The 16,698-nt window shown below is 37.8% G+C and overlaps 1 protein-coding gene across 2 annotated transcripts in view; it reads left to right on the forward strand.

Annotated features, from left to right (window-relative positions):
• The window catches only part of sulf2a (sulfatase 2a), a 96,282-nt gene that overhangs the window by 44,911 nt on the left and 34,673 nt on the right, over positions 1-16,698 (forward strand). For both annotated transcript variants that reach the window (XM_028446991.1, XM_028446992.1), the window contains exon 3: positions 15,551-15,807. In XM_028446991.1, the coding sequence (XP_028302792.1) occupies positions 15,603-15,807 (205 nt within the window). In that variant the 5' untranslated portion in view covers positions 15,551-15,602. The remainder of the gene's footprint in view (positions 1-15,550; positions 15,808-16,698) is intronic.

The following is a 16,698-nucleotide window of genomic DNA, read 5'->3' on the forward strand; positions in this document are numbered from 1 at the left end:
TAACTGAAAAATCTGTTGCTGCTAATCTTAATTGAATTGTAACTGAGCTCAGATAAATTACTTTGTAATTGTAATTAGCATGAACATTCCATAAAAGCTGTCATTTACAATGTAATTAAATGCAAAACATGGGAACATGTAACAGTTCTATGTCTTACACATAAGTAGGTCATTATTATTAAAATATGTTTAATATCAAGTTTACCTGTCTGTTCTCTTAAGGATCATTTTACCATTAAAAAAAAATTAAATCGATGGCTATACTGACACAAAAATAGGCTCGGACGCCCACACCAAAAATATTACAAATCTATATTTTCATTGATTAGGAAGCTAACAAGGTTTGGTAAGAAATGAGATGATGGATATTTGTTTTTAGTGTATTTTACAGCTGATTTAGGATTCGTTATCATAAGAGATGCTAACGGAAAGCTAACAAGAGAGGAAAGTTAATTAGGTATATCAGGTTATTTAATTCAGGCTCAGTAATTGTGATTATTTGTAATTGAACTTTAGTAATGGAGAACGTAATTGAAATTGACTTTCTCAGGATAAAAAAATAATTGTAATTGGAAAAAATGCTGCTCATTGTAACCATAATAATTAATACCGTAATTGTGACTGAAAAATGTAATTGACCCCAACCCTGGCTCAGACGCCCACACCAAAAATATTAACAGCAATATTTTCATTGATAAGGAAGTGTAACTATGGTTGGTAGCCAAGAGATTAAAAAGAAATCATTTTTTTGTGTATTTTACAGATGATTTAAAACTTAGGTCAAAACTGAGCCGTTATCATAAGAGTTAATAAGAAAGGTTGATTACGTTTTAAGGGCTTATTAATTACAGGCTCAGTAATTGTAATTAATTGTTTAATTTCAGTATTTGAGAACGTAATTGTAATTCATTTCAGGGGAAAATAAGAATTATAATTTTAATCGTATTGAAAAGAATGCTGCTGGTCAAAATAATCATACTTGAATTGTGACTGAACAGGGATAATTAAAGATGGAATTCTAATTTAAAAATGTAATTCACCCCAACCGTGGGGAATGAATACATGAATGGTGGATAAACTTCATGAACAGGTGTTTAAAAGCCAGCTTTAACTTATGTCTGACCTGTTAAATGGCTGCTCTGAGCTCCTGTGCCTGTATATAACGCTGTAAATCAACCAATTGACTCCACTTAGCGTCGTCTTTCCTTCGCCAGACAAAAGTTATTGACGCTGTTGCATTGGACAGCTGTGAAAAGGCATTGTTGTGTGAAACATCGGTGCATCCATCCTCATTCTGCAGTGCACTGTGCCATGTGTTAATCCACTGTTGATAAAGCTCCAGGCTAACAATCCAGCTACAGTGTTGATTGGTCTGTGAAATCATCCCACGGCCACGCTCAAGCAAGGCAGATGCACTTTGTTTTTGTATGTTTTTGACAAAGAGGCAGAGTTTCACTCAGAATTACCATGGCAACCACACACGTACACAGCGGTTTGTCTTTAGACGGAGGAAACTAAATTCAGTCGACACTAAGATTGTAGCATCAAGTGGAAATGCATTTTTTACATCAGCGGAAACAACCAAGAACCTGGAATACTAAAGAACAGGATTGTTTTTATTAATTGTACCTGATACAGAGCCACTGTGAATATATTAAACGTCACAACATCTATCTACGATGGTAGTAGCATAGCAAAGGGGGTTGTATAGCAAACCTTTCACATCTGTGTTAAGCAAGTGTCTTTTTAACTGCAGGAGACAAGAGTCAATGTCCACAGGTCTCAAATGCTGACAGACAATGTAGACGTGCTAATATTATTCAAAAAAACATGTCCATATCTAAAATCTGTGGTGTGTAGTTAGGGTGTTCCCCCCATTTTCACTTCTTTTTTTTTTTTTTTCCTTGTCTGCACATGCTGTCAAAGGTCAACACTACAAGAAGTGCAATCATTATGAGACAGCAACGCATGTTTTGTTATTGCAATAAAATAAATTGATTTATTTTATTGCTTAATTGTGACCATCACCAGCCCTCCCTAAGGAAGGGTAAGAAATCTTTTATTATAGGGAGGATATAAAAAGGGAGAGCAGTGTTACACCTAAGTGGAGGGGGAGGCGGAGGGGGAGGGGAAAGGGAGCAGGGATGAGAGACTCAAGATAGGAAATAAAAAGGGTGGGGAGAATAGAAGTTGTAGAATATATTGTACTTATTACAGTATGTTGTGTAATCAAGCCAGTATAGTGACAAGTGTGAAGCTTAGCTATAATGGTGGTGGCTGTGAACAGGGGGAATGAGTGAGTGGTAGTACCTAAAGCAGGTATTTGGGATTAACGTGTCTAAAGTTAAGCCCAGTATGAGTTTTATCCCACATCCCAAGGCGTGCCAGTGCATCGTATACCAGTATATGTGCAAAAACCGTTACCGCAAACCCAGGAACTGCCCCGGGCCTGCAGATGCAGCCAGGCCAGCAGAAAGAGTGGGGGCCAGGGAGCCCCAGGCCACCCCCCCACGGCCGAGCAACCCCCCAGACGCCCCCAAGATCCCAGGCCGAGAGGCAGCCACCGCCCCCCACACACACATCCGAGGAAGCCCCAAGCAGCCGAGCACCCAGCCCATCCCACCACCGACCCCAACCCCAAGGCCCCCACCGTCAAGTTTTATCTCGTCGCACCCCGAGTATGAACGGAATGTGACCCTGAAGTGACCCGTATGCGCAAAACACGTCCTGAACTACTGTTTACAAAAGTAAATATGGAGCCATCACGTCTCTACGTGTCTGTGGCACTGCTAATATGTATAATATAATAGATATTTATTAATTTCATGAACTCACTCTGCCGCTCTGTATGGGATGCAGAATTATGACATTATCACATTTTGATGTCGTAAAGGTTGGATAAAATGCGATCTGGCCGTTCAGAGAGCAGTCGCATTGCAAAATATCAGATTTATATAGTAGCCTGAGTCGGATTAAAAAAAAAAACGGAATTTCACTGTCCACGTAGAAGTGAAAAAATCTGAAATGGTAAAAAAAAAAAAAAATGTCAGAATTTACCTGCAGTGTGAACATAGCCTTTGATTCATGCCAATATAATCTGATACTTGTTTTTGCTGATATTGAAATATGTTATGCTGTTTAGACTGTTCTAGTAGGATGTTTTTAAAAAATTTATGTAAAGTTCATGCACAGATAGTAATATTGTTTTGAGGAATGTTGTGACGATGACATGAATTGGTTTTAATTTTAATCCGGTATGAATTGTCACTCTTTGTTTTTGTGTTCTATTTGCTGTGGCACGTTTTGCCCTTCATACAGGACAAAATGGTCTTACAGTATTTATGTTGTTTATTTAATTTTATTATTAAAAAAAATAATTTAATTTAAAAGGACAGACCCAGAGTATGTAAATCTAAAGGTTTAAAAAAAAAAAAAAACTGCTGAAGACTACACTTTACAGTAAAGCTTTTAGTTAACTGGATTTTAATTTTTATTGGTCCTTTAATGTTGCTGTTCTTATGATATTTATGCACTCTTGTTTTATTATTCTATTGTGTTGCACTTGTACTCTTACCACAACTCTGTACAGCACTTTGTGATTTTATCTGCAAAAAGCGCTTTATAAATAAACTACTTACTTAAAATAAACTACTTACTTAAATGTAAATCTGCGTGATCGACAGGCGCTGACCTGCCCACTTTGTATAATTTGTAAACAACTAGCTTTACACTTGCCGACCGATTTACCATTTAGATTTAGATTTAACATTTATATTTACACTCAACATTTAAATTAACATTTATATTTACACTTAACATTTAAATTTAACATTTAGATTTATTTTTCATGTGTACACATTTTTAACAGTGGTATAGAACATGCTGTTTTACATTAATTTGTCTGAAATTAAACAAAAATGACCTAAATGTGAGGATTGTGAGGGAAATGAGCTAAATGTTCAAAATGTCATGTAACAATGGCCAGATTTTCGTCAATCAGTATGTCCAGAGTTATGGTCATATACCAGCATTGCTATTTGTCCAACTGCAATGTTTTTGTTTTCCAAAATAGCGTCATTATTCTATATATTGTTCCACGTCTATCTAATTTGAAAAATTCCCTTCTGCAAATGCACTGAGGTATGACTTGTGACAATGTGAAACATCAGAATGTAAGAATTTCTGCACAGAGTGCTGCAAAATCCATTTTGGATTGAAAACCATTGCCTTTAAGTGCAATCAGTCTGAAAGTGTCGATGGAGAATTGGCAGCAGCCACGGATGAGGAATGGCCAAAAAAAGAGAGAAAAACTGTGGCTTTATATTAACATGAAAAAAGAATTCCTTGCAGTTTTGCAAATTGCACAACCATTTTCCAGCGACACATGCGCGTAGAACAGCCGCGCCCACGCACGCAGACTTCTCTGAGAAAAAGTTACTCAAACATGGCTGCAGCATTAGCATCTGAATACCAACTTTTGTTGGTAAATTCAAGGGTTCTCGGAGGTTCGGCACTTAGTGTTCAGGCCTGTGGGAACAAAGTCACACGTTAGCAAAGGCCTGCCAGCCTCAATTATGACCTAAAGGATTTGCTTGATAGTGTTTCAGAGCTCCACATTCAGGACGGGATGTGTCCATTTAAACTTTCCTGGCCGCTTCCTTAAGGCCACATTCCTGTGTCAGGAGCTGCATGGAGCAGATATGAAAACTCTCTGCTTCTATTTTCTCTTTGATTCGGTCTTATTTTATATGGAAGCCTTGGTTTGTGAGTCTGGGCTTTTTTGAAAAATCCGTCTTCAATGTCGACGCTGGGTCTTTGTTCTCTGCAGACGACATGCCTGGAGGTTTTCTCTCTCAATTCTCCATGCAGTCTCTCTCAATCTTTCCCCGTCTTCGAACGTTTGCGATGGAGAATCCACGAGTCTGGCTTTATGATTGTTGGCTGTTTTTGAAACACTCATACACCTCTAATTAAATTCCAAGGGTGCGCCATGGTTCGTCTTCCCTTTGTGTGGGATGAACGTCAGGGTTTTTTGATGGTGTTCTTATATTTTGTACGTGTTCTTTGCTTTTTCAAGAGGCTTCAAATTGGATGAATCAAACATTATGCTTGTTGCAAAGCTCAAGGTGTTTTATTTATAGAGAGAAAAGCACATTACCGCCTCTGTAAAGTCGTTGGAAGATTTATCAAGTAGCGAGGCTGGCCTCCTCTCTCCACTGTGTGTAGCTGGCGTAGATGGGTGTAGCTGGGCAGTGTGAGTGCATTCATCTGGTCACGCCACACTCTGCTGCTGTTTTACCATCGCGTACACGCTGTGACAGGGACAGCACGCTTGTCACTACATTCATTTTCTCAGCCTGGTCAATAAATGATGGGTAACATGAAGTTTTTATCCACTGCTCTCTTTGCAGTCGAGTGGCTAAAGAGCAAAACTTTCTTTTGGCTTCTAATCCAGGCTCTGCTTGGTACATTCTAACCTCAGATGATCCTCTTCTTCCTCCTTCTGAACACTCTGTGAGCACATTTTCTGTTAGCTTACACCCACTTCTTCCCCTGCCTCCCAGTCTTTAATGAGTTTTGCTGAGAGTAATATTTACTTGCGTTGTCCTGTGCTTCTGTCTAAATGGCAAGATTTCCCACCTTGTTTGGTTGTGTCGGACTGAATCGGCCTTGTTTGTTTTGCTGTTCACTCAGTGCAAAGAGCGGATGTGGGTAAAGTTGACTTCCTTTCTGAAACCTTATAAACCACATGTCAAATTTCTAGAGCAGGTGTTCTCGACCTTTTTGAACAATTTGAGCCCTTTTTTGCTCATTTTTACCCTTTTTCCTGCGACTACACCAAACTTGCCATATTTTAACCTTTTTTTTTTACCACTTTTTCTGTCTATTTTTGCTCCTTTTAATGCATTTTTGCTACATTACTCTCATTTCTGCCACTTCATCAAATTTCAATGACTTGTCTGCACATGTTTTCCACTCCAAGACATTTTCAGCACTTTTCCACCTAATGTCACATATGTTAGCCCATTATTGTCACTTTCAACCTCTTTTCACCGCATTTCATGCTTGTTTTTGACAATTTAGCCACATTTACAATTTGTCATGCACATTATTTGCCTTGTTTAAACTAATTCTTCCAATATTGACACTTTGAACCCTTTTTACCACTTTTTCTGTCCGTTTTTGCCCACTCTAATTTGCAACATTTCACCAATTTCTGTGATTTTTTAAATCCCATTTCACCACCTTTTCCACCATTTATGGTCACTTTTAACCCATTTTATTTATGATTAAAACAAGGATTTATATTATTAAGATGACAATATACTATGGCCCAAATAATTAAAAACTTCCTGGATATTGGTGGATATCATTCAGATAAATAAATAAATGTGGTTATCACAGATTCATAGAACAATGGACCATCGTTTTGCTGACTTTATGGATGGACCCCGAAAATCTCTCCCCTTTATTTATTCAAAAAGACACATAACAACAAAAATACACAAAATGATGGAACAATTTACAAAGCGATAACAGAAATACAAAAAAATACACATTATGTCCACAAAAATATATAAAATGACAGAAAAATATATATATATAAATACATGGCTTCAGGTTAAGTATCTGATGGGGTACGGGACTGTGATTTGGGAATCACTGACGGAACTAAAGCACATTCATGTTGAAATTTCTCTTTTTCCTGCTTAAAATCTGCTGTGGCCCACTTGAGATCCAACCGGTCTATATTTGGCCCCTGAACTAAAACAAGTTTGACACCCCTGTTATAAACCATGAAATTGGTCCTTTTGTTGATGCCTGGAATAGTCCTGCTGCTCTTTGTCCATTTCCTCTCTCTTTTTTTTCTTTCCTCTATGTGTCTTCAAAGTGAAATGGCTCCTGTCTGTTTGGACGTTTTTGCTGTTTGTCTGGCTTCTCTCTGTGGTTTTATGTAGCATCTGCCACCCGCAGAGATAAACAATACATGCAGATAAAAGCAAGTGGGAGAGAAAGAAGTGTGTGTGTCAGTGGGAGATGATAAAAGCCTGGAAATCCAATTAGTCCACAGAACCAGGGTGGGAGGAGGCCCCATGGGAGCAATGTCAGGAAAGATCCGCCACTGTGGCATGACAATAATAAAGCAGCATTTACATGCTCTACTATTAATAGGTGAGTGTAATATTGTATTGATCAAGATTAGGGTGACCATGTGTCCGGTTTTACCAGACATGTCTTCTTTTCACGTCTGGCCAGATATTATAAATAGATGAAAATGTCAGTTTTTAAAAGACTGTAACTCCACTAATATTTGCTCTATATGAGAAATTCCACCAGTTTCTGAAAGCTAAAGAGTTGCTCTTTACAGCCAAGTTTTTACTCACACATGATGGAATTATTGAATATGTCTCTTTGTTTTGACGAAATCGTCACAAGCGCAGTAGAGAGAAGAGAAAGACTGAACGATACCAAAATCCCGGTGGATTAAATTGAAACCCTCCTGGATGATAAAACCTCCATGGAGGTTCAGAGAAACATATCCTATAGGAAGTTAAGGTTACAGTTATTTATTGAAGTGTAAATTTAATGATTATTTAATGTACTGTAACCCTTGAGGGGTTTTTTTGCTATAGTTTTAGTTTCTAGGAGGAGATGTTTCTCATTGTTTCAATGATGGAGAGACGTTAAGAAGGTTTATATGAGATTTTTCAAGTACAGATTGTTATAATACAGGGGTGTCACACTCATTTTAGTTCAGGGGCCAAATACGGAGCAGTTTGATCTCAAGTGGGCCACAGATTTTATGCTGCAAAACAAGTAATTTCAACATTAATGTGCTTCAGTTTGCACTTCTACGTATACATAAAATACAAAACATATAAGAAACCGACCATATACAAGCAATAAGTGATAAATATTGGTCCCAACAGGATCTTCCCTTTAAATGTTCTAGATTTTATGTCTAATTTCTATTTAATAAAGGAAAATATGTCATAATTGGAGGAAAATGTAAGAATTTTGTAAGAATTTTGAGTTTTTTTTTCAACTGTTTTACATTTAAAAAGACAGCCATCATGTGATATAAGCACCAGGAAAAATGTGAGCATCTGGAAATATTGTTGAGTTTCATTTACACAATGATTTATGTTTTCTCTGTAATTTTTATTTTTTCGTGTGGGCCAAATTGGATGCTCCAAAGGGCCAGATTTGGCCCCCGAGCTTTGAGTTTGACACGTGTTATAAAGCATAACAATGATTTCAGAATGTTTTGAAGTATTTGTTGTAAAGAGAAAAATGTATTTTTAAACCTTTTGGACAATAACTTGTTTATCTTCTCTTGTATTTTGGCATTATGCGGTCGATTCAAGAAAACCTTGAATACTGTCAGGTTCGGCCCTAGTGTAAAATTAAATTAAAATATTAAAATATGGTCACCCTAATCAAGATGTAATTTTTGTATTTGGCTTTCCTTTGTTTGTTTCAGCCTTTAAAAAAAGATAAACCGCAGCCATCAAAGGCGAGTCCTGATCAGACACGCAGGATGATCTTTATTTCAACACAATGACTCTATTCTTTTCTCACATTAAATGTCTGGGAATCCATTTTGCTCACAAAATGCTCACAGCTGAATGCAGACGGTGATGGTTAAACGTGTGAGTCTTTTTTTGGGATTTCTCTCCTGCTGCTGCCTCAATTTTATCCAGAGACAGAAATGAAAAGAGAACATGAAAAAAGGGAGCGAGGACAATTTCAAACGTCACCGAGCCCATAGGGTCAGAGCTCATACGGTCCTCTGGGGAGGAGCAGCACACGTCCTGAGCGCAAACACAGCTGCTCTTATATATTTCATTTATGTGCATGTGTGTGTGTGTACACTGTGTCTTTGTGTGTGTGTGTGTGTGTTAAGCAAGCCAGCTGAGGAGGATGGAGGAGGTTTGTGTGATGGGAAGGCCTTAATGAGCACAGTCTGGACCTGAGCACACAGCAGATATCTGTTGTTGTTATTGTTGTTGTTGTTTACTACTTCTCTGGAGTCGCAGCAGCAGCATTTATTTGTCCTCCAATGAATAAAATCATTATGAACCAGAATATTTGCATTTCCTGAAGAAAATGCAAGTGAGGATGCAGGTGCTTTTTTGCGTCCTGCTGCATTAGCTTAGCATTAACGAGTATTAACATTTGTTAGCCTTATCATTAACATTTGCTAGCATAAGCATTAGCTAGCATTAACATTAGCATACATTTACATTAGCTTTTACTAGAATTAACTAGCATTAGCCTAGCAATAGCACTAAACTTGCATTAGCATTAACCTAGCAATAGCATTAGCACTAACCTAACATTAGCATTAACCAAGTGTTTGCTTTAACCTAACAATAGCACTAAGCTAGCATTTACACTAATCTAGCATTAGCCTAACAATAGCATTAGTCTCACAATAGCAATAACCTAGCATTAGCACTAATCTAGCATTAGCCTAACAATAGCATTAATCTCACAATAACAATAACCTAGCATTAGCACTAATCTAGCATTAGCCTAGCATTAACATTAACCTAGCACTAACATTAGCCTACATTAACATTAACCTAGCACTAACATTAGCCTAGCATTAACATTAATCTACCATTAGCACTAATCTAGCATTAGCATTAACCGAGCGATAGCACTAACCTAGCATTAGCCTAGCATTGACATTGACCTAGCAATAGCAATAATCTAACATTAGCACTAGCCTTGCATTAGCCTAGCAGTAGCATTAACCAAGCATTAGCATTAACCTAGCAGTAGCATTAACCAAGCATTAGCATTAACCTAGCATTATTTAAGCATTAACCTAGCAATATTATTAAACCAACATTTGCATGACCTAGCATTAGCTTTAACCTGCCATTTGCACTAACCTGGCATTAGCTTTAACCTAAAATTAGCTTTAACCTAACATTAACATTAATCTAGCAAAATCATTAATCTAGTATCAGCACTAATCTAGCATTAGCCTATCATTAGCATTAACCTAGCAATAACATTAGCTTAGCATTAACATTAACCTACCATTAGCACTAACCTAGCATTAGCATTAAGCTAGCAATAGCATTGATCTAGCGTTAGCACTAACCTAGCATTAGCTTAGCATTAACATTACCTAGTATTACCATTAACATTGTATTAGCTAAGCATTAACCAAACATTAGCTTAACATGTGCTAAAAGGTTGAAATGGGTTGAACGTAATAGGTGAACATGTTAAAGGTTGAATAGTTTGTAATTTCTTTGCAAAGATTTGATGGTAAAAACTGGAGCAACTCCACTCTAGCTTAACAAACTCTACACTATAATAATACAATTATAAAAGTAAAAGCATATTACTGAACATTTTGATAGCTTCTTTGTGAAAATTGAACAAACAGTGTAGGATGAGTTAACGCAGACATGTAGCGCCTGCTCATTTGTTCCTATTTATTCTCGTCATGTCAGGCTGTTGTTGAGTCCCAGAGGTGAACGATTGCTCTGCTCCGTCTTATTACATTCGCCTCTAAACCAAAATGTCTCTGGCCATGAGCTCCTGGGGGGGGGGGGGTATGCTACGAGAGCTAAATCACCATGGTAACTTAGGCTGAACGACTAACCTGGTCGGGACCAGGTTTTGTTCTGGCTAGGATCTTAGTGAGTGCTAAAGCCCCGCCTCCTGACCAATCAGTTCTGGCAGTTCTGACCTGCCCATTGTTAGAAGATCCTGGTTGGTGCAGATCTGACAGCTGCGTTTAGGACAGAAAGCTTATTAATGGATAAATGCAATCCTTTCATTATACCGATGACATCCGTTAGAAAAGATAGATTTATATCTGATGTACTGATCTACAGTCAGCTGATGAAGCCTGTGTTTCTGTGTGCGCAGACAGGTGAAGTCATTCATTCATTGTCACAGATTGGCTTAGGACCATGACAAGAATAAAAAAACAAGAGGTAGATAAATGTCTGCACAAGAGCAGTGATTCTCAACTGGTGGGTCGGGACCCAAAAGTGTGTCGCGGACCTGTACTGGGTGGGTTGCGGACAGCTGGTCAAAATTAAATAAATGCTTAATGTCTCTCATGTTGTATTTTATTTTGAAAGAAACTTTTCTTTTGATAGGCATGCTGTGAAATGCATGTTACACAGGAAAATATGTAGATTTATGTTGGAAAAAATATTATATATATGTGTTTTAAACATATTTTTGAAAAACTAAATTTTGTTGGCCGAATCCTAAAGAAAAAAGTGGGTCGCGATTTAATGTCCGTAGCAAAATGTGGGTCCCAGGGTGGGACCAGTTGAGAACCACTGCACTAGAGTTTATTCCCCAACACATTGGGGCAACAAACAGCAATTCTGTCACAAGTGGAGCCACAATCAGTCAGAGCCAGGCCAAAAAGGGAGCTAGAGAGAGCCAGAGGGTGAAAAAGTTAATGAAACGAATATGGTGCAAGAAAAAATGCATTTTGTTTGGCACAGATCTTCTAATAAGGACATTTCAAAGGTTTTAGGCCACATTTGTAAAGACAGTGGAGGATCCCTTTAAATTAGCGTGTTGATATCGATCTTCGTAGGACAGCTTCTCTCTGACAGGGAATGTTTGGTTAGGTGAAGCCCGCTAACGGAGATGAATCCAGGATGTAATTATCTAGCTTCGTAGCATAGGCCCCTGGTGTTCTCACAGACATTTAAAGACACTCACACAAATGTCCTGCATGATCTCAGAGCCTCTCAGTGAGCCCAGCGCTGCCTCTAAACCACCTTTATAATTACAGCCTACGCACGGTATAGATTAGAGAAGATACTAGGCCTTTATTTGGCCCCAGGTGGGAAATTAGGTTTGTGACAGCAGCAAGAAGAGGAAAATAAACACATATAACAAGGGTCGAATAATAATAATAAAAGGAAATAATGTTATGATGATGATGATAATAGGAATAATAATACATAAAACAACATATGAGCATATATATATACAATATTTACACTCACAAACATGAATATAAAAAATAAGTATACTATAATATAATACATAATATAAATATGATATATATAAATACAATACTGAAGATGTCAGCAGTGATTCTGAATATGATAAATTATTGATAATTAGGAATAAATAAATGAAACCTAAATAACAAGGGTACATAATAATAATAGTAGTAGGAATAATAATAATAATACATAACATATTTACACACACAAATATAAAATAATGAATATACTATAAAATAATAAATGCATAATATTGTAAATATCATATATAATAAATAAAGTATATATACATTATATAAAGTGTCAGCAGTGATTCTAAATATCATAAATTCCTGGTAATAATAACAAGGGCAAAATGACAATAGGATCAAATAATTCATTAATAATAATAATTATTATTATTTTACAAAAACAACAGCATCAACATATGGGCACATATTTACAATATTTACACAAACAAATGTAAACAAATATTCAGTATACAATAAAATATTACATAATTAAAATGAATATTATATATAAGGAATATTACATAAATGTATATCATCTAAAAAGTGTGATTCTATAGATATGTCATCATAAATGTAGTTTTGTAGTTTGCTTTTAACGAAAATATAAATCAATTTCAGATTACCAAATATCTTATCATAAAGGTAAATGTGAAGATGCCTTTTCCTTGGATTAGGTATAGATATCTATACTGTACATGATGTTGCTTTATGAAGCATTTGTATGCATCCTAAAGCGCTTTTCTGCGGCGGTGTGCGACTGCTGTTGTGTTAAACTCTGAGGAGATGTAAATGAGGACGAGTTATTCCACAACCAGTGATACTGAGGTGTAATTTCAGCGGCTGCATGGGGAGATTAATCAAGAAGAAGCAGTTTTTAACATCTATTTGACTCTAATTTGTTTGTAAATCTACGCGCGGGGAGCAGACTTTTTAATTTCCTGCTCATCCAGCAGCTGTTTGTTTTTATCAGCCTTGGTGATATTACCACAATTATTTTTCTAGCTTCTTTTTTCCCCTGCAATTACCTCCGTTTTTTTTTTTTTTTCCAGTCTACACAATGGATTTACTTGTAACAGTACAGAGTGGGTGATTTTTATTTATTTATTTTTTTATACATATGAATCCATTTCTTTGCTCATGCTGTCGCCCTGCTCATTGACCCATGTCTGCATGCTCCCTCTCATCCCTCCAATCCCCCTTCACCTTTGACCCCGCCCCCATGAGGGGGGAGGCGAGTCCCGGGCTGGCCATGTGCCCATTAGCCCCAACCTGGCAGCCATGTGCTCATCAGCAGAGATAGAGACACCACTCTAATGGATCATTAATGATTGATTAATGAGCCTGAAAGCGTGTAAAAGCACTAGCTCTGTAATTTTCAATTCCATTCAACTTCATTTATATAGTGCAGAAGTACAACAATATAAAATTCATAGTAAGAAAGAAAGAACCCAACAAGATCCACATGAACAAGCATTTAGTGACAGTGGGAAGAAAAAACTCCCTATTTTGTTTTTATAACAGGATGAGATGACTTTGTTGTATTTTTTGCGCCATATAAATAAAGTTGAATTGAAAATTGAATTGAAGTAAAATCTCCAGCCAAGACACCTGAAACAGAAGAGAGGAGGGCGAGGAGAAGGCACAGACTGCAGAAAAACATGATACACTATGATACACTTGTTCCTAGTGGTTAGGTTAATATTAATATTAGGTTTCGTCTTGTACTGGGCACACGTAGTGGCCGTGCGTGGCATACAGCTGCTTGTTTTTACATGTTTGTAATTGTGTGTGTGTGTACACGAGTGTTTAATGGCCACGTTACATAATGTTTTTTTTTTTTAAATCTTAATTAATTAATCTGAATTAAAGTATTCTGCTTCATGTTTACATAGAAATAGTAATTCCATTTTGAGGTTTACATGAAAAACAAGTTTATTTACCTTTAATCAATTCCACTTTAGGTGTGGGGGTTGGGAACGGTTCTGATTGGACAGGGGGGCAAATGTGACGTAGACCACATAATAGCAACTACTGTATTTTCACTTTTATTTTGATTGTAGTTTTTAAAGCAGCAGCTCGACAATAACAAACTTTCCTTTTGGTCCACTGAGCAGGAGAAGGAGATAGAAGATCAAAGCCAGTTGTTAATGCAACGCTGCTCTACCTTTACTCTATAGCAGTGGTTCTCAACTTTGCCCGTGACCCCCATAATAAATGTTCCAGAGACCGGGTTGGTCCATTGTTCTATGAATCTGTGATAACCACATTTATTTCTTTATTTATCTAAATAATATCCACTGTTATCCAGGAAGTTTAGCATTGTGTATCGTTATCTTAAATATGTAAGTCCTTGTTTTAATCAGAAATAAAATGGGTTAAAAGTGAACAAAAATGATGGAAAAGGTGGTGAAATGGGATTTAAAAACCACAGAAATTGGTTAAAAGTTGCAGATTAGAGTGGACAAAAACAGACATAAAAAGTGGTAGAAAAGAGTTCAAAGTGTCAATATTGGTGAATGTGGTTAAATTGGCAAAAATTATCATAAAATATGGTGAAAAGAGGTTAAAAGTGACAATAATGGGTCAACATATGTGCTGGGAAAGGTGTGGAAAGGTTTATAAGTGCCCAAAATGTCTTGATAGTGGAAAAAAATGTGCAGAAATTGAAATTTGATGGAGAAGTGTCAGAAATGGGAGTAATGTAGCAAAAGTGCATTAAAAGGAGCAAAAAATGGCAAGAAAATGTGATAAAAATAAGTTATTATATGTAAGTTTAAAGTGTAGTGGCAGAAAAAGGGTAAAAATAGTCAAAAATGGGCTCCAATCGTCCCAGTGTCCCGCGACCCCCAAATGGGGTCCTGACCCCAAGGTTGAGAACCCCTGCTCTATAGGATGTTGAGTGTAAGGAGAACTTTAAGATGACCCGTGGGACATTAGTGAAGCTCTGGGTCCTGGTGCGTGTGTGTGTGTGTGTGTGTGTGTGTGTGTGTGTGTGTGTGTGTGTGTGTGTGTGTGTGTGTGTGTGTGTGTGTGTGTGTGTGTGTGTGTGTGTGTGTGTGTGTGTGTGTGTGTGTGTGTGTGTGTGTGTGTGTGTGTAAAATGTCTGTGTGTGTGTGTGTGTGTGTGTGTGTGTGTGTGTGAATGTCCACGTTTATGCTTCTGTTCATCCACTCTTTTCAATATATCCATATCTTCTAAGGCTCTTATTAAATAAATAGTCTTGGCTTGAATCCCATGCTTGTTTTGGGCGGCCATCTTTCATTTTGTCATCACCAGCACAGGACGAGCATGTGCAGAACAACTGGAATTCATTTTTTGCGAAATTAAATGTTTACAAGATTGAGGAATTTCTCCATTCAGAATTAAAATCAGAATAAACCAGCCACTTAATTTGGATTTAAGGTCAATTCCGAATGGCCATTTTCATTCAGAATTAGGTGTTTACAAGATGATTTAATTTTCATTCTGATTTAAAGGGGGATTAAAGGTCTCATGTAAACTTAGCCATTTATTGTGCTTGTTTTTCAGTGAGTGACGGGACCTCAGACTAACGTGTGTTGGAAGAAGAGCTGACGAGGTGATGGCAGGGCAGGGGCTCAGCACCCCTCTCCCTGTCCCTCTCCTTCTCCTCGCTCTGGTCCTGGTGGGCGCCCTCCCTGACGCCCTGGGCTCCAGCTACCTGCCCGGGTACCGCCTTAGGTCTCGCCTACAGAGGGACCGACACGTCCGCAACATCCGACCCAACATCATCCTCATTCTCACGGACGACCAGGACATGGAAATGGGTGAGATGTGTTCCAACGCTAATCTCTCATGCTTTGTTTGTGTACTACGGAGCTGTGAGTCGGTCCCTCAGTCGGCTTTGTCTCCGTGTCCCATGAGTATGGATATGTTCTGTCAGTGTATCCAACAGCAGCAGCTAAACAGCGCCAGCCTAATCCGCCCTCTTGGCATCAGAACAACTGGTCCACTCAAAGTCATGGGCTCCCACTGCCAGCTCCTCTGTTAGCAGCATGAAACGAGGGCGGCCCATGACTTTAGTTGTCATGATGCCAAACCCTGGCCATCTCCCCTACCCACTTAGTCCTTAGCGGCGTATTAGAGTGGAGTGGCTGCATAATGGCCTGGTGGCATCTTTTGTGTTACTGTGATTGCTTGTGGAAATCCTGCCATTGAAAAGCAGGAATGTATGATGAGCCATCTGATACCCAAAACATTATGGTGGTCCTCCACTGTGTTTACAAATGTGGCCTAAAATCTTTAAAATGACCTTATTAGAAGATCTATGCCTAACAAAACACTTTATTTTGCACTATTTTATTGTCTTTTAAAATTTGGGACTACTTTACAGTTTTAGAGCCTGTGTTCCTCCATCTTGAAATCATGTAATTGATGATGTCACACGGCCCCACGGCCTGTAAACATCCCATTGTTTTCTATTAGAGTGAAGCATTCAGCCTGATTTTTAGATCATTTATCAACTTTTTCAGACAAAATGACAACTTGTGCTGCTTTTGGTTGCTTTAAATAATCAGGAAAAGTTAAAGATGTTGATGTAAACCTTTCGTTTACTGAAAGAGAATAAAAAAACCTGTGACTAAAGGAGGCGACAGTTCCAACTCTTTGGTGGTCGAGGTTTCCATCAACATCTTTAACTTTTCTTGATTATTTAGAGT

The sequence above is a fragment of the Gouania willdenowi genome, chromosome 5 (assembly GCF_900634775.1).
Source record: "Gouania willdenowi chromosome 5, fGouWil2.1, whole genome shotgun sequence".
In the NCBI taxonomy this organism is placed as follows: domain Eukaryota; kingdom Metazoa; phylum Chordata; class Actinopteri; order Blenniiformes; family Gobiesocidae; genus Gouania; species Gouania willdenowi.